The sequence below is a fragment of the Xyrauchen texanus genome, chromosome 28, assembly GCF_025860055.1.
Source record: "Xyrauchen texanus isolate HMW12.3.18 chromosome 28, RBS_HiC_50CHRs, whole genome shotgun sequence".
NCBI lineage: Eukaryota > Metazoa > Chordata > Actinopteri > Cypriniformes > Catostomidae > Xyrauchen > Xyrauchen texanus.
The window spans coordinates 6,525,496-6,543,923 of record NC_068303.1 but is presented as its reverse complement, the minus strand read 5'-3'; the positions used below and the strand labels follow the sequence as shown (position 1 = coordinate 6,543,923).

General features: G+C 37.0%; 1 protein-coding gene across 7 annotated transcripts in view; it reads right to left on the bottom strand.

Moving 5' to 3' along the window:
* Positions 1 to 18,428, bottom strand: part of LOC127621838 (MAP/microtubule affinity-regulating kinase 3-like) — a 76,707-nt gene that overhangs the window by 4,131 nt on the left and 54,148 nt on the right. The window contains exons 9-18 of one of the 7 annotated variants that reach the window (XR_007967911.1): positions 18,203 to 18,322; positions 17,564 to 17,663; positions 15,218 to 15,330; positions 14,934 to 15,084; positions 13,786 to 13,997; positions 13,400 to 13,503; positions 9,515 to 9,694; positions 8,534 to 8,803; positions 1,993 to 2,079; positions 285 to 329 (exon numbers count right to left, since the gene is read on the bottom strand). Coding sequence is in view for 6 of the 7 variants with exons in the window: in XM_052095583.1 (XP_051951543.1) it covers positions 285 to 329; positions 4,457 to 4,483; positions 8,534 to 8,803; positions 9,515 to 9,694; positions 13,400 to 13,503; positions 13,786 to 13,997; positions 14,934 to 15,084; positions 15,218 to 15,330; positions 17,564 to 17,663; positions 18,203 to 18,322 (1,322 nt within the window). In the remaining variant the exon portion in view is untranslated. Of the gene's footprint in view, positions 1 to 284; positions 330 to 1,992; positions 2,080 to 4,456; positions 4,484 to 8,533; positions 8,804 to 9,514; positions 9,695 to 13,399; positions 13,504 to 13,785; positions 13,998 to 14,933; positions 15,085 to 15,217; positions 15,331 to 17,563; positions 17,664 to 18,202; positions 18,323 to 18,428 lie in introns of all 7 variants that reach the window. The other 6 variants (XM_052095583.1, XM_052095584.1, XM_052095586.1 and 3 more) reach the window with 6 other exon arrangements.

Below are 18,428 nucleotides of genomic sequence, written 5' to 3'. Positions count from 1 at the left end.
CTAGATAAATGGTCCATTTCAGACTCATAAAACTCACTAGTTAAAACAAATGAAACGATGCATTCAGGCTTTGGGTATTTATGAAAGATGCTTTTTATAAGTTTGTCTGGACCATTAATTGACACAATGTAGTTTAGTCTGTACATCTGTGTCTGGCCTAAACTGTACTTATTATTATTTGATCCAGAAGCCACAAATGTTTAATGGGGGAGACTAATTTTGGCAATGCAGGGGTGTAAAAAAAGTGTTAAATAAAATCTGTAAAACCAGATGTCCTGTCTCACCTTGAGTCCTCATACCTCCCATTTCTATCACATTCTGCTGGCATTCTTTAAAAACCAGAATGAGAAAGAAAACAGTTTAGAAGCAAGAAATTCTAAAACTCTGAGAATAAAGGAAGGAACAGTAAGACAAAATAAGCATTTCAGACATCATATGACAAAAGAATGAGAGAGAGAATATCAATAGACACAATGTTGGAGAGAACGCCACCAGCAAATGATCTCCATATACAAGTTCCTGCATAAACAGAGAGGGATATTGGACAAGCACTTAAAGTTGACCTGTGTGAAGTGATAGAATTGGACAGAAGGAGACAGAGGTTTACACAGATACCCTGCCTGTATGATTCAATTTTCTGTTTTAAATAGATTCCATGCAGTTGACACAATTGATTTCGTCTGGCTCCAGCAAAATTGAGGAGAGAAACAAGATTTTAAAGGAAGGGGTTTCTCATAACACTTATGGTACATAGTATAAATCACATTAAATATGGCCACAAGTGGCACTCATCAGGGTCCAAGCACATGCACTGAAAAAATGACCAAAACAGCCAAATTTAAAAGCTGTGGATATAGTAGTTTTGGTAACAAATTTTAACTTCCTTATTAGCAGTTACACATTTTTGATGATTTTCTTAATTTCATTGACTCTTAGCCTCCAAAATTTTGAAATTTGACATGTCTCCTCGCATTGTCCTGGTGTACCAATTTTTGAGACCTATGGATATTGCGATCTCAAGATACAGACCAGTTAGTCATTATGGGCCATGCCCACCACCTACTTATTTGTGTTGGCTTATATCGGCCAAATCAAAATTAATTTGACCGAGTATCTATATCAAATTTCAAACAAACATCACAAGAGCCTAGGACCTTTAGTGCTTGGACCCCAATATACAGACATATGCAGTCATATGGGGACATTTATTCTCCATTCTACAGAGAAAAACTATTAAAAAGAATTTAGGAGAGGTCATGCAATTAAGTGAAGAGTGTACAGCAGTCAGAGGAGAAGATAGTGTACAGAAAGCAGACAGATGCATGGGGCAACATTTACAAGTCAAACAGCCTTTTACATTGATCAACATGGCTTGCTTGCTTTTGGTAACATGGTTTCTTCACTCAACGTCTTAGGGCAGGACGACCTCATTTATAACTTCGCCTAGCTACATGAACATGTTCTCAAATGACTCGTTTCAGGCATTTGAGAGAGGGAGAGTCTCCAAAGTTAGTTGGTAGACATTTGCTGTATTTAAAATGTTCAAATAATTTCCAGGGTATAATACTGAATCTCAATCAACAGCATCTTAAGCATGCAGTCAATTTGAAACTTGTTCAGAACAAATGAAAAAATGTGTTTACAGCAAGGTCTCTTGCAATGTGCCAAATTCTTGGAAAATCTAGCTTTTGTGAGTAAATAAACAGCTTCATTTGGGGGAATTGCAACATAATACAATTGCAATGTAAGAATGTTTTAGCTGGTCATGACATGAGTTGAAAGACTGCATATAACTTTGCCCATAATTAAAAAAAAAAAAAAAAAAAAATCGATGCTGGGATTGATTGCTTACCTAAAGTAATAATACGCATGGGGAGGTCAAGAAGCAGTGATCAGAATATCTTGGACAAATTCTACTTCTAAAGGAGAGCTCTGGAACAGGAGGTCTGAAATAGGGAGAGGGGGTTTTGTCGCAACAGGCAGTCTTGGTACCTTAACTCCTGAAATCTTGTAAAGAACCCCTTTCAATCACCACATCTGTCAGACTCAGCAGCTAAATTAAGAGCCCAGTAGGGTGGCCTGAATTACAAAACCAAGAGTAAGTCTGTTAACTTATCGCAGGAGATGCACTAATGCATTTACTTCCATATCATCAGAGCAGATTAACAGGTACATTTCGTAGTAATATAATGGAGTAAACGTTACTGATGATGAAACCTGTCAAGAACATATCTAGGTCATACCTCAAAATCAAAAGTAAATAAAGAATTACATTTTACATTAAGAAATGTAAGCTATCTTAAGACCACTATTTTTTTTTTGTAACGTGACATTATTTTCATGACAATTAAAAACATTTGCCCCCAGTTCTAATTACTGTAATGCAAAAAGATGTATAACTGCAATAATGCTATAAATAATATATAATTATATATGATATATAATTTAAATTGTAAAGTGTTTGTACATTATGGTAGTATTTGTTGCACTGCCTTTATGCTAATTTAAATAATAAAAACAAAATAATTGTATTACTAAAACCCATGCATTATGGTAATGAGAATTTAGCGAAAATAATTATATACTGCAGAACTTTCATGAAAATAACGTCACAATGCAAAAAGAGAATGTAAATAGTCCTAAAAAAGGGTTTAATTTCTTAACGCAACTTAACACACAGTGTATATCATCTATCTATCTATCTCTCTCTCTCTCTCTCTCTCTCTCTCTCTCTCTCTCTATACACTCACCTAAAGGATTATTAGGAACACCTGTTCAATTTCTCATTAATGCAATTATCTAATCAACCAATCACATGGCAGTTGCTTCAATGCATTTAGGGGTGTGGTCCTGGTCAAGACAATCTCCTGAACTCCAAACTGAATGTCAGAATGGGAAAGAAAGGTGATTTAAGCAATTTTGAGCGTGGCATGGTTGTTGGTGCCAGACGGGCCGGTCTGAGTATTTCACAATCTGCTCAGTTACTGGGATTTTCACGCACAACCATTTCTAGGGTTTACAAAGAATGGTGTGAAAAGGAAAAACATCCAGTATGCGGCAGTCCTGTGGGCTGAAAATGCCTTGTTGATGCTAGAGGTCAGAGGAGAATGGGCCGACTGATTCAAGCTGATAGAAGAGCAACTTTGCCTGAAATAACCACTCGCTACAACCGAGGTATGCAGCAAAGCATTTGTGAAGCCACAACACGCACAACCTTGAGGCGGATGGGCTACAACAGCAGAAGACCCCACCGGTACCACTCATCTCCACTACAAATAGGAAAAAGAGGCTACAATTTGCAAGAGCTCACCAAAATTGGACAGTTGAAGACTGGAAAAATGTTGCCTGGTCTGATGAGTCTCGATTTCTGTTGAGACATTCAGATGGTAGAGTCAGAATTTGGCGTAAACAGAATGAGAACATGGATCCATCATGCCTTGTTACCACTGTGCAGGCTGCTGGTGGTGGTGTAATGGTGTGGGGGATGTTTTCTTGGCACACTTTAGGCCCCTTAGTGCCAATTGGGCATCGTTTAAATGCCACAGCCTACCTGAGCATTGTTTCTGACCATGTCCATCCCTTTATGGCCACCATGTACCCATCCTATGATGGCTACTTCCAGCAGGATAATGCACCATGTCACAAAGCTCGAATCATTTCAAATTGGTTTCTTGAACATGACAATGAGTTCACTGTACTAAAATGGCCCCCACAGTCACCAGATCTCAACCCAATAGAGCATCTTTGGGATGTGGTGGAATGGGAGCTTCGTGCCCTGGATGTGCATCCCACAAATCTCCATCAACTGCAAGATGCTATCCTATCAATATGGGCCAACATTTCTAAAGAATGCTTTCAGCACCTTGTTGAATCAATGCCATGTAGAATTAAGGCAGTTCTGAAGGCGAAAGGGGGTCAAACACAGTATCAGTATGGTGTTCCTAATAATCCTTTAGGTGAGTGTATATATATATCTCACACACGTTGTTTTTTTTTTGGATGAAATGTGAGCCGGATATGTTTTTGTGAAATTCACACTTAAATAAATAAAATATAAGAACATCATAATTTACATACTGTCCAGAGTTTTGGATCCTTTAGCCCACTTATTAAGCAAAAAAAAAACAATCTAACATAAATAATTAATTGCACATAAAAGGTGTGAATGAAAAATGAAACTAATACTAATATTTAAAAATGAAGGGAAACCGATTCATCGCCATTGTGCTCAGTTGTAACCTGTGGCATGCATTGATGATTAGTAATGTCTGTCTGGTTCTGTTCATCAGAAAATAGCAGAAGTCTCAGGCATGCTCAGTCACACTCCGATTAAGAGACAGTTTCAAATGTGAGTGACAAGCAATTAATTGAAAACGTCTTCACACTAGGGTTAAGAGTTAAACTTTATCTTTCAGGTCATGGTCAAACTGCACACCGAGCCAATTGTGGGTCCTACCTTTTGGTAAACCTGAATGACATGTTTCTACAAAAGAAACAGAAAACGGAGACATCAATCAACATCTAAATAAGACGTATCTTCTCGTGATGGCATATAACAGAATTGTGACACCAATGATAATGTTCAAACTTAATCCCTGTATCTTATATTCATTCCACATCTGTTTTGAAATAAAAAAACAACTTGTCTTTTTATGTTGCAATTATTTGCCTTGGTAAATTATTCACAAAAACAGGGATTTTCTTTTTAAAAAAAAATACATTATGGATTATAAAATAATATAAAATTATATTAATATTGATTTAGTAAACCTTTCACATTTTCCAAATGATCTGTAACTCATCTGTAGGTTGTTATTCCCGAAATGTCCCCAAAGTTTGCGTAAAGGCTAACGAGGATTGACACTTTTAACCTACTTTATGTTCTGCTGTTCCTGTGAGGATTATAGATGCTGGATCTTAGTTTTATATAGGATGTGGGATAATGTAATAGCATGCCAGTAATGTTTCCAGATTTTTACAGACTGCACATTCCCGAACGTTTTATTAAGATTATAGCGTAGGCTATTTTACCTTTTATAAAACTCCTGATAAAAATAAGAAAAGAAGCTAGAAAAGCATATAACATTGCATTTCAGAACATATTTTGCAGAGGGACAAATATTTTGTGAACGGACTGTCCATATATTTTATACAAGAGTGTAATCTAGGATTTCAGGCTCGATAAAATCACCAGTTCTGTTGTTTATTTGCCAGTTATTCCAATCAATTTCCTCTAATAATCCCAGATACAGTATATCATCATGTTTTATATTTCCTGCATAATTAATGAGCACTGCCATACATTTCTTTATGTCAGTTACGTGGCGAGAAGACACTGCAGACATCGTTTAATTCCCATGCAAATCAACTGTAAATTTAGAGACATCTGCAGTAATAACATGATACAAGACATACATCCAGTAAACCAATCCTGTCCATTACAGCTGCATTTCCGCCGAATGTGAAAAAGTTCTGTTGGCATTGACTGCCGTGTAAATAACTAGATGTTTATAATAACAGAATTTTGTGATATGGGCTTATAAACTATCAAACAACCACAGGATGTACTGCAGAATTATGTGCCAATGTCGGATAATTTTCTAACGTCAGAATTTATGGTAAAAGAGTAAGTAAATCAGCCACTGGTTTCTGTGTGTTGTTGTATTGAAGAGACTAATTAAATCTGCTTTCTTTACCGAAATCGTGATGATGCAGTCTTTCTTTTCTCCATGTAAACTTCCATTCATATGTTCCTCCATTACACCTCTGATGAAGCCTTTATTTATTTCCAAAGATGATGTTTCATAAGACATGCTGAATGTGAGATCTGCGTGTCTGTTTACTACGCAACGCTAAACAATTGAGAATGGAGAATGGAGAGTAAAAGGCATTTATTATTTTGCCAAGATGAAACAAAATGCACTTTGGTGCAAAGAAATTTGAGCAGAATTTTCCTGGCAGCACTGTTGAGAGGGGTGTCCTGTCAGCGCCTGATTTCATTAATTCTGCCTGTGCACAGTGTGTGATAAAACAATGGCAAAATGTGATAAACGGCAAAACTATATTCGCTCAAAACCAATGAGTTTATGACAATCGTAATTAATGATAATAATATGTTGACCTTTATTGCCAGCCTGTAATATAAATTATTATAAAGTAGAAATATGTAGTATTTTTTTTATAGCTAAAATAACTGGAAAATAACTTATACCGGAAGTGGTCCACATTCAAGGTTGATAATGGCGCTGTTTTTATAAATTTAGTCTGCCCGGTAAATCGAGTCCCCATGGGGGTAACTGTTTGTCATCATGATAGCATGTCACCGAAGTCTAGGCTAACTGAAAAACACAAATGATGACACCTCTTTAATTTGACAATCTCTAACTTCAGTTATATAGTATACTATTATGTGTAACTTATGGTTAAATTATATCAACAATTTTTTGATAATCAACAATTTTTTTTATTTAAAAATGGATATGAAATTAATGGAAGATACACTGATTAAGCATCACAGAAATCAGACATTATCGTAGCGTAACATCACAAAACTGGTCAAGAACATCTCCTGTTCAAATGCTATATTCATTCGTGTCGGAATTACTGTAATTATACGATTCTCAAGACAGCTCGGGAGATTCTGTTTGGAGCTGATCACCTTGGAAGTTATTTCATTTTTTGGTAACACTCATATGCCACAAAGGCTTTGTTGCTGAAAACAGCTAAATATTTATCACTACATTAATTCACCTCTATATTTTCTTGCAAAATATTTATGAACAAAGAAAGTGCTCCAGGTAACAATGGAATAAACAATTTTTTTTATTTATTTTGATTTCGTTTTTTACACAATCACCTTTAACTGTTAAGGCCGCTGCCATACCGGCTCTTTTTACATGACGAAGCGACTGTCAGGTCAGAGCTTTTATAGAATTCAGAGTTTTCTACAAAGCCGTGAATCTCGTAATTACAATAATTCCGACATGATATGAGCACATCAATATTTTAACATTTCAAAATCAAAGAGAAACCCAAAATGATATTTTGCTAAAGGCAATTTGAAGTCTATATTTCAAAACCATTAAGATTTTGCATTGTGATATTATCATGACAATTTTATTTACAATTGTCTAATAAAACATAATATAACGGGCACTATTTTAAGAGCACTATGCCTTAAGCGCAGCCCTATGTGATACATCGTACATGCAAAGCCAGTGGGCATGGCCATGAAGTTTTGATATTTTCGTGCAAGCAAGCGCAATGTCTAGATGCAAGTCGGTGACAAAGTGCCTCCAAAGTGCAAATGGGCTGGGTCAAGAGCAATTTAATTTGGAGGTTCTTCACCGGTTGTTGCGCCATTTGCGTCCCATTATATATTTCCTTTTATGTCAAGTAACGCTGGTATAAATGAAGAATAAACTGGCCATTCATAAGAATTTGGTAGTGTAAATGGGCTGTGTGCAATGCATCCCATGCTCTGAACCACAATGTATGCGTTGTATGTGCTCTATAGGCCTCTTTGGGACTGTTGGCTCTCGTTCTGCTCACCTGCTTGAAATATGCTTTGCCTCTCTCCTGTGTTCATTGTTTTTTAAAGTATATTTGTTATACTATATGTCCCAAACTGAAAATGCAGTCTAAAAACGATGTTTACAATTTGCATCGAGAATAGACGTGGTTCTCATATCTTCTTAGCATAATAACCTATGCTTTGCACCACTTCACATACAATACACCCAGAGTTTGCGCGCATACACCCACAGACAGCGCAAACACTCCAACCCATGCCCACTTAGCTGGCATGAAAATTGCGCTTAGAATAAGCGTTCTCGTGAAAATTGGATAAGCTGGTTTCAGCGCTCGGTTGTTGGGCATAGCGCTTTGCCTAGTGCTGTCAAGAAAATAGAGGCCAGTATATATATTATATATTACGAGGTATTGTCTTTCATTTATGCTGATCTAAATAAAAAAAAAAACTTGTATTGCAGTATTTTGTTTATTGTCATACAGTAAAAATGTATGCATTATAATAATGGAAATCACCATTTAACATAATAAGAATAAAAATAATTTTGAATTAATTGTCATGAAAAATATAAAGGCAAATGCAAAAACTCTTAATGGTAAAAAGACCTAGGCAAATTATAACTTTGTATTGTTTATTTATTTATGTTATTTTAGGCTGAAATGTGACCTGGACGTTTTTTTGTGAAATTCATCATGTCATGAAAATTGATGATTTGCAAAAATCACCACTGATCTATAAGAACATAAGAGAAAGTAAACAAACGAACTAAAACTTATGTTGCTGGCAGGGTACACACAATAAAATAATTGACAGGACTTTGTGAGGGACTATTAAGTGGCAAACATGTTGCAAGTATGATTTTAAAGGGAGAACTTAACACAAAGACAACTTGATAATTAAAGATAATTAAAAACTAAAATTACTTAGAGGGACTTTCCGAGGTGTAACGAGAAGGTTTTGGGACATTTTTTGTTGTGTATTGAGAGTGGGGTGTTTGTTTACCTGCGTGTTAACTTGGATGTAAGTTTCGTAAAGAGGTTTGTGGATCCGCGGCTCCGGGACTGTGAGAGAGGCGTGGCATCGTGTGACAAGGTAGGAGAGGCAGGGGGTCCGTTATAAGTGGCTGTGCGTCGCTCCCTCAGCTGGCCTCCATGGAAAGTGCTGCGGCTAAGTGTGCCTCGTGGGAAACGCAGACGATCCGGTGGAGTTGCGCTACTAATGCTGTGGGTGGAGGCACCAGGGTTCCGCTGACTCGATGGAGTCGTGCTCGTACTGAAGAGTTAAATGGGGGAGAGTCAAAAAGAAAATATAACAATATAGGAATTCGGTCAGAAACTGTGGTTTCGTGTAGAATACTAACGGATTATGGTCACAAAAATGTAGTCTTTCACTAGTTATAACAAGCTTCTGAGGGTCTTAAGGATTTGTTAAAAGTACCAAGACATAAACCATTATTTCTTTCATTCAATTTAAATTCACAAAGATTCCCCTTTCTTTCTTTGCAAGAGGTGAGCTTTAATCACTCAATCAAGAACTTGATGATGCTTACCTGAATATAATGGGAACACCAAAGACTCTTAAACTAAACATATACAACATATCAACATCTACAGTCATAAAAACTATGATTTGACCACATTTTTTAAACAAAGTCCTTAAATCTATTAAACAGACAATTATTGTAATCATTAAACATTTCAATAGTGTTATGAATCCTGGAGCTAGTCCAACTAGGTTAGTCTATTTCCTATATTAGTGGGTCTAAACACAAGAGGAAGTTAGTGTAACGATTTGAGTGAAGATGCAGGTATCCTTAAACGAACATCGACAGGTCGTTTCCAACTGGTTGCGACACTAGTTGGATGTGGGGGGGCCTTTGGGATGAGACGAGGGGGGAATTAAATCAAAGACGTAGACAGCTTATTGTTAAATAGAAATCGAGCAAGGAGAGACACTAGAGACAGATGCTAAACTCGTTTTTACTTGGGCCTGAAGAGGTCAGCGGCACCATCGTTGGATGGCAGGCTGGGGCGGCAGGTGTATCCTGAGGCCGAGAGGGATGTGGCTTTTTGGTGGCGTAGACGAACAGAGGCTGATGTGGTGGCGAAAGCCGCAGCGTTTGCCGTCGAACTTGTGCTGACACTTCCAGACATTGCACTCAGGCTGGTCAATAAACAGCATTGGCATGGATCAATCATAGTACATTCATACCAACAAAGTAAATCAGACATAAACAGTGAGCAGAGAAAAAGCAAAGAATAGAGAGAGTAATAGGAGATAATGATGCGTCACGATGGTTGACTAGTCAGCCAGCAACTGACTAGTTGATCTAGATTTATTCTTATTTTCTTTAGTTTTTATATTTTCAGGCCTGCAGATCAATACTATAAAGAAAAGTCAATAACAAAACAAATTTCATTGTTGATTAGTTGGGTCTTTATTAGATGTCCCGAAATGATACTGCTCATGTACTTGTGCTGTGATTTAATGAGATAAATACTGTATATAGTTTGCATGTGCTACATGCTTCAAAGTAAATAGAATTGTTTTAAGAATGTTTGAATATAAATGTGAAGCTGGCTGCTCATACCTAGGATCTTTCATACACCACCATGAGCATCGCGTGCTCTGTAGCAGATGACAGCGAGCAGATGGTAATTAACTATGTAGCGCACAACACATACAAACTACATGTTTATTTAATGGAAGAGCAGCCTTTTGCATTTTAATAATCACATTAGGAGGTGAGAAGATACTGTAAAAAACACCAAAACAGGAAGGGCTTCACCCCAAAATATAAAATTCTGCCAAAATAAAAGCTCCATATAAATTGGAAAAAGGTATATTTTAATGCTGTATACAGATATGTAATATTCACAGTAATACTACTATTATTATTAATACTCCACCTCCTAAAAAAATACTATTACTAATAAATCAATAGTTATTGTATTATATCTCACATCTGTGATGCTCTGCTGTGCAGAACTTAATTTGACAAAAATAACTCCAATGTTGTATTTTTGATTGTGCTGTACAGTTCTGTATAAAAATAGATTTCTTTTTTAAAATCACAAGTTCTATTTTCATTTGATTACAGTTTTAATAATTACTTATTTCAATTAGACACAATTGTGATGATAAAAGTGAATCAAACTGTTGAACATGGCATAAAAATAAAAAAAAAAAGTATTGCTATCAGAAAGAAATGAAAAGGAAGTATATAAAAAAATAAAAATTCGGGGCATCCCCTTCATTATATACACAGTTGCGATGTGCGAGACTAGTTGACTAAACGGTTCTGATAGTCGACACTGGAATTACTAGACGGTTAACATTTCCCCCCATTAAACTGATCAATATTTTTACACATTTACGTATGACTTTATATTTTTTACAGAGGTTGTGCTCAAATTACTGTCATATTAATGCTACACATTTTAAATATAATTAATAATACAAATATTATTGAAAAAATAGGATATCTGCCACAGATACAAAGTTTAATTTCACCTCAGGCTGCGCATGCTTCTTCCCTCACTCGCGGCGCGCGCAGGAAATTGTCCTCTCGCTATACCAACAAACCCAGCAAAGCAACTATGAAATAACTTAGGTGGTGGTGAGGCAATCGGATTTCCAAACGTTTTAAAGTCCCTATGGAGGTTTTCTCTGCATGCTTGGTAGTCTGTCCGCTGTGCAGACTTTTTCAAGTCCTGTCTTTTACCGGACCATGTCGACGTGTTCATTTTGCTCATCAAAAATGTATGCTTTTGAGTAAGTAGCCTAGAAAATGACGGATTTTCAACGAAGTGCCGACTGCTCAATGGATTAAACTATGTTTTATTCTGTCTGCACGTCATGTTTAGAACACATTAGGTTTATTGAAGGCTACATCACAGGCCTATTTGTTTTATTCTATGGCTTCATTATTATTAATTATTTTCAACAATGTCCTGACTGTTTTAATATGTTAAGTACATTTTACTTTCATTTAGAACAGGCTGGGTTGCTCTATTGGTCCTGCACTATTCATTCAATTGTTTTCAATAAATATGCCTGTTAAATATTGATTCATTGAATGCGTGTCATGTTCTATATTTAATGCACAATGATCATAATGCAAGGCGAGCACGTCGCAGCTAAATGCCCCTTTTCAGTAGAATTTAGCTTCAGATTTGGAATAGATTAAGTATTTTAAATGGGTCGCATAAACACATTTTTTATATTTAGCCTAGTCGACTAGTCCACTGGTTCTCAACCAGCGGGTCGGGACCCACAAGGTGGCCTCAGCATACTTCCGAGTGGTGCTCAAGTTGACTTAAAATGTATTTATAGTAAGAAATATTAAAATCATTGAAATAATTCAACTGAATTAAAATGCTAAAAAAATACTTTTAAGATGTATGACTACAAATTATAAAAAGACTCTCTCTGAAACTTCTAGCATTAAAAAATATTCATGATTAATTATTTTAATCAGACATGTCTAGTTTCTGGTGAGGGGGCTTTCAAATATTTTCTTGGACAGTGGGGGGCCTTGGAGACAAAAAGGTTGAGAACCACTGGACAAGTCGACTTCAAAACTTCCATTTAAACATCAGTGAAATTAGTAGTTCTCATCACATCCCTAATACAGAGAACCTTTATCAGTGACATCACTTTGCAGTGGTGAAAATGACCCATGGCCATTTCTATTCAAATACAGCACTTGGAATCAAAGCATACTGTATCTCCACTTTACATTGTAACCATTATATATGGTTAACCACTGTCGCACACAATGTATATCATACATTATAAAAACTTAAATTTGCACATTGTTTGGAGTGCTTTATTAGCATGCCATGATTAGCTGTTAGACAGTTTGCAAAATACAATCTTGGAAAGGAAGTTTGACATATAAATTGTCCAACTTTAAAAAATTTGTCTCGAGACCCCTGCAGTCTTTTCCATTCCGTTCTGTTCCGTCTAGCTGTTTTTGAACATAAAATGGTCTTATGTAAACGCTACCTTAGAAATGCATCCCATCATATCAAGTAAATTCGAAACCAGCAACCAATAAAACAGAGTGTCTTTTCGTCAAGTCATGCAGGGAACCCAGTATGAAAATATGTAGTTTTGCACTCCAATACAGAATTCATGACCTGTTCTCTTGTGTCCTTTGTGGTCTGCATGGCAAAACTAAGAGGATAAGCTAACAGACTGGCACAGTGGGATGACCCTTCTTTTGTTTGAGATGTAATTGGCGAGAGTCAGCAGGACAGAGCCCTCTGTCTGGGTAAAGGCCCTGAACTCAAAAGTGTCTAATTCGGAAGGTTCATTCAGATCACATCTTGTTATGCCTGTAGGCATCATATCTACACTAACAGATTTTCCACCAGCCGATGCATACATCAACATATTCATCAACGTTTAGACAACATGATTACAATTATATGGGCTGAAATAATTTTCTCCCACTTAGTGTTTACGACAGATACAATTTGCACTGTATATTGCAGTTTGCTGGAAGGCTTCTAGAAGTGATTGTTTCCCAATGAGAAATCTAACTATTGCCAAACTATTCTGCTTATTATATTTACATTTACACATTTGGCAGATGCTTTTATCCAAAGCGACTTACAGTGCACTTATTACAGGGACAATCTCCCCCGGAGCAACCTGGAGTTAAGTGCCTTGCTCAAAGACACAATGGTGGTGGCTGTGGGGATCGAACCAGTGACCTTCTGATTAACAGTTATGTGCTTTAGCCCACTACACCACCACTCCATGTGCTCATTATTGCAGATAAAATAGTACAACAGTGGGTCTGTTGATGGAGGGAAAGTCACAACCTTTGACCTGAAAAGGCGAGTTCGCGTGGCTCACCTGTTCTCTTTGCCGTTCTGGATGACGGCTTGGCGGTCCGTGGCGTTCCTCTCACTACAAACATACGTGTTTCTTCTGGTCATACCGCTTGACACAGAATTGCTCTGTGGAAATACAGATTCCGGCGTTGTAGTGTGAGTTTTGTCCATTGTTTAATCAACTGGATTTTGAAACAATGGCAGAGAATACACATGAATTGACAAATTATACTTGACTGAAAATAGACATGTGCACATTGAATAAACTGACAAAACAGTGAATGGAGTTTGCATGTATAAACCATTTATGACCTTTCCTGATAGGACATTGTTTAATTGTGAAGCTTTTTAAAGACTCTAAAAATCTTCAATCAATTCTTGTTTCCTACTTGGGCATGGCTTACGTACCGCAGGGACACCGGTGCTCTTTTTGCGGTCAGGAATGTCAGCCTTGTTCGGGTTGTTGGCGTTGCCCAGCATCGGGCTCGGAGGGGCTATTCCACGGCTTCCAGATGAGCTGGACTTTCGTGCCTGTGCAGTTCCCTCTTCTTTATGGTCACTCTCTGTAGAAGTGGTTTGACTTCTCTTGGGGTGGCCGACCGAGGGAATGGCTGGTCCAGCTGTAAATGAAGAGATGAATAAGAATAGAGATTAGTCAGGTCTCAATACCTTTAAATATCCTTTAAAGTGTCAGAAATGTACTTTTCCATTCAATCAATAGTTTATATAAAAATGAAAATGCTCACAAGGGCATTTTTTACCATTATGAAGGCATATTGTTATAATCATAAAACATAATGTGCCATTCTTTTATTACAAATGCTCCAATTTAAAGGAATATTCCAGGTTACATACAAGTTAAGCTCAATCGACTGCATTTGTAAAATAATATTAACACAGAAATTAATTTTGGCTGACCCCTTTTCTTTAAAATAGCATAAATGTGGGTTCCAGTGAGGCACTTACAATAGAAGTGAATGGGGGCAATCCGTTTCAAAAGTACAGCCACAAGATTTAAAGAATTTGCATTTTAACATGATTTTAGTGTAATAAAATCACTTCTGCGTCTTTCCACTTTCTGTTTAAAGTACTATCCAATTTTACAACTTTGTTGCCATGACGATGTAATGTCAACAAACCCTAAAATGACTGTAAAACTGACAATTTAAACAACTTTACAGCCTAAATAATACACAAGTTTTAACAGAAGAAATAATGTAAGGGCTTTTATAAAATTTTAAGCTTCACATTTCTGCCTTTAAACCCTCCAAATATTGGCCCCATTCACTTCCATTGTAACTTTGATTTTTGCTTATTTTAAAGAAAAAGACGGAAAAGTCGAAATTATTTTCTGTGGTAAGCAACATCGATTGTGCTTAAGTTGTTTTGAACCCAGAATATTGCTTAACTCTAAAATTCTCAATTTCAATAAAACAGACTTATTTTTTATGTGATGAAGTAATATGTATACCTAGGTATGAATATCTGGGGCATTTATGCACATTTCTGACAATGGTATCTCGTAAAGTAAGAAAAAAAATGAAGAGAGTGCTCACCCTGGTCACTATAACGCCGCTGTTTCTGATTGGAAGAGATGGTCCTTTGGACTTTAAGGTGAGATGGTGATTGGCCGTTATTGTGTTCACTGTTGGGTCTAGCCTTGGCTAAAGACAAGTTACTGCTGGAGCTGGAATCACTCACCTCCAGCTGTGAAAAACAAAAAGTTACACAGAATGACACTGTTGTCTACCTTGTAAACAAAAGTTTCATTCCCGGTCGACTAGGTCGAGTTGCAACCTAAGCCAGCCAATCAGATTTGACAGTCTGTGAATTGACTCACCTCTGTGGACTTCCTGGCTAACAGCAAGTAGGTAGCTGTGATTTCGTCGTACTTCATTCTGGTTAGAGATTCATGGATCTCTTCCCGGGAGTAACCCATTCCCACCATGATATCTGCAATAATAATCCTTTTTTAGACTGATTAAAAACAGAATGACGATGGACACTGTAACAAGCTCATTTTGAAGCAGAAGACCAATATAATACCCATAAACACAGTATTTATACATACAATATACAAATGCGTTATATAACACAATTTAATAATGAGGCATACATCAAAATGAGACATCCATTTAACCGCACACACAAAATTAATCTAAATTTTTTTTTAAACTGATAGCTGTCAGTAGATTTTAGAACCGGCACAGCAGTTAGGTAACACTTCTCAAAATGGCAAAATATATCAGTCTATCTGTCATGTTCTCTGTTGTCTTTTGTTTTTGTGCTGTTATTTTGAAGTTTAGTTTAGTTCCTGTTTCCTGTTTGGTTTTTGTAGTCCTTTGTAGTTTCATTTTATGATTGGTTTTCCCCTGATTAGTTCTCCTTCCCTGATTATTTCCCCAGGTGTTCCTTATTCCCTTGTTTGTTCCTTTTTGTATATAAGCCCTTTTAGTTTCCTTGTTAGTTCTTGCATGTTTTTGATGCTCTGTGCCAGGTCTCCCTTGTTTTGCTTGTTTCTGAGTTTTTCTTTATGTTTTTGAATAAACTGCTGCGCCTAGATCCTCATTCTCCGCCTGCTTCGTCACACTATCACCAGTCAAATCAACTGTGCACTGGTACAATTTGGAAAATTGGTGCTTGCACAATAATTTTTAGTTTCCCTGGGGAAAAAGAATAAAATGAAAATTTAAAAACTACAAAAAACGGCTCATTTCAGCAGATTAAACAACTCTCAATCACTCTAAATGTTTTCAAAGTGTCACTGTTTTTCATGCTAGACTAAATATGACTGCTTCAGCTCAATTGAACTGTTCCTGCACTAGCAGTAAACTCTGTTAGGAACATGGGGCTCCGATCAATGGAGTGTTTGAACATGAACAGACAGCCGTGCCACAGCAGTGGAGTGAATAAGGCTTGTCTGACTGAAGCACTATCGACCCCTGCACTCTGCTGAAGGCCAGTGAAGATACCCAAAGGCACGATTACCATTACCAGTGTCACGTTGGGGGAAGCATGCTTGGCGAATTGTTTCTTTGCAAGCTGAGCACAAACGTTTACCACCACACACACGCACAGGACATTAAGCCAAAACATTTATATCTCTGACTCTCCTGTGATGGCACTCTTGAGCCAAAGTCCTAGCTCACCCCTATTAAAATGTTTTTTTGACAAGGGAGCCAAAAGGATCTTATTATGTCTGTATGTTTGGATTGTTTCATTCAGTCAAAAACTGAAGTGTCATTTGTGCAGCACTAGCGTCACCAAATGGAAACTGCAAAAATAATCATCATTTTCAGTGCACTATTTAAACTCTGCATGAAAGTGGCTTTCATGGGATATGACTCACTTGTAGAGGGAATTGAACCCGCAACATTCTGGTTATCATTTCTGAGTCTTAAAATAATATTCTAGATTCAATAGTGTTGATAACCACAAAAATATTTTTTAAGTGTCCCTGCTTTTCTTTAAAAAAAAGCAAAAAATCTGTGAGGCACTTACAATGGGAGTGAATGGGGCCAATACGTAAATGTTAAAAATACTCGTGGTTTCAAAAGTATAGCCACAAAACATAAACAATATACATGTTAACAAAATTTTTGTGTGATAAAATCTCTTACTAACCTTTTCTGTGTAAAGTTATATCCGATATTACAACTTCGTTGCTATTATGACGTAACGCCATAAACAATAAAACCCAAAAATGACTATTAAAAAAATTATTTAAACAACTTTACATCTCAAAAAATACACAAGTTTCAAAATAACAATTATTGTAAGTGCTTTTATAAAATTATAAGCGTCACATTTCTCCCTTTAAAACATCATAAAATTGGCCCCATTCACTTTCATTGCAAGTCCCTCACTATAACCTAGATTTGTGTCTTTTTAAAAGAAAACAAAGGATGAGTCAAAATAATTTTGTGGTAATCAACATTATGCTCTAGATTGAGCTTAACTTGTATTGAACCCAGAATATTCCTGTTAACACAACATCCAAAAGTACTTTATGATCGCTTTGTACAGGGTTCAAGCTTACAACTAACAGCTAACGTCCCAAACCACTCTACCGTACAGAGTTACAGAGATACTGTCTCTGTTGCAGGTTTGTGTAAAGATTTATGCAAATATCTGACAGCATGTTCTTGTAGTTATGTGAACAAGTAATGACGTGTTCATTCCATACCAATTCTCTTCTGGTCTGAAATATCGAGTTCTGGCTCCACAAAAGGTTTGAGCTCATCCTCGTCACTGCCTGCATTAATCCATCGATCCTTCATGATTTGCTGTAACAGACATACACAGGGTCGAAGGAGAGGTTATGCGAATCTACTGGATCATAAATATACACGTTTTAAAGAGGGGCAACTGGAAAAACCCCCAAGAAGGTGGAACAGATCATTGCTTGGCAATAATAGTGGCGGTCAAAGTAACTCGCATTTTCTCAAAGTCAAAGTTATGTTGGGCTGGTATGGCCGCTCAAAAAAAAATAAATAAAAATAAGGCGCCTCAGAAATAGTGTTTAAACTAAATGGTTGAAACCTTGCATGTATGGCCCCTAAAACTGGCGGCGCCATATCCCTGGGTCTCAGAGTTGAAAACGGCGTGTCTGCGAATTAGCTTTTAGACTCGTGTTAAATTAATGAGGGTAGAAAGAGCATGCTGCGATGAAAGAGTGCTACCAGGGCGAGGGTATTGATGGAGGGAGAAAAGAGGAAAAGAGAGAGGGCAACAGATGCTTGGTTGTGTTTGTATGGGGAACAGGTGAGAGTTTTGAGTATTCCCGTACATCAAGGTATATTTACATTTCACAATAATTTCTCACCTCGAGTGTGCCCCGCTTGACAGGGTTCAGCACCAGAAAGCGTTTTAAGAGGTTCTCACAGTCAGTGGACATGTAGAAAGGAATGCGATACTTGCCCCTCAGTACACGTTCTCGAAGTTCCTGTAGGGTATTTATAAGTACACAGAACAATGGTTAAAAAAAGGAATAAATGCCTTCCTATTTAGTTTATTGGTTAATCACAAAACAAGAGGGTCTGAAAATGATT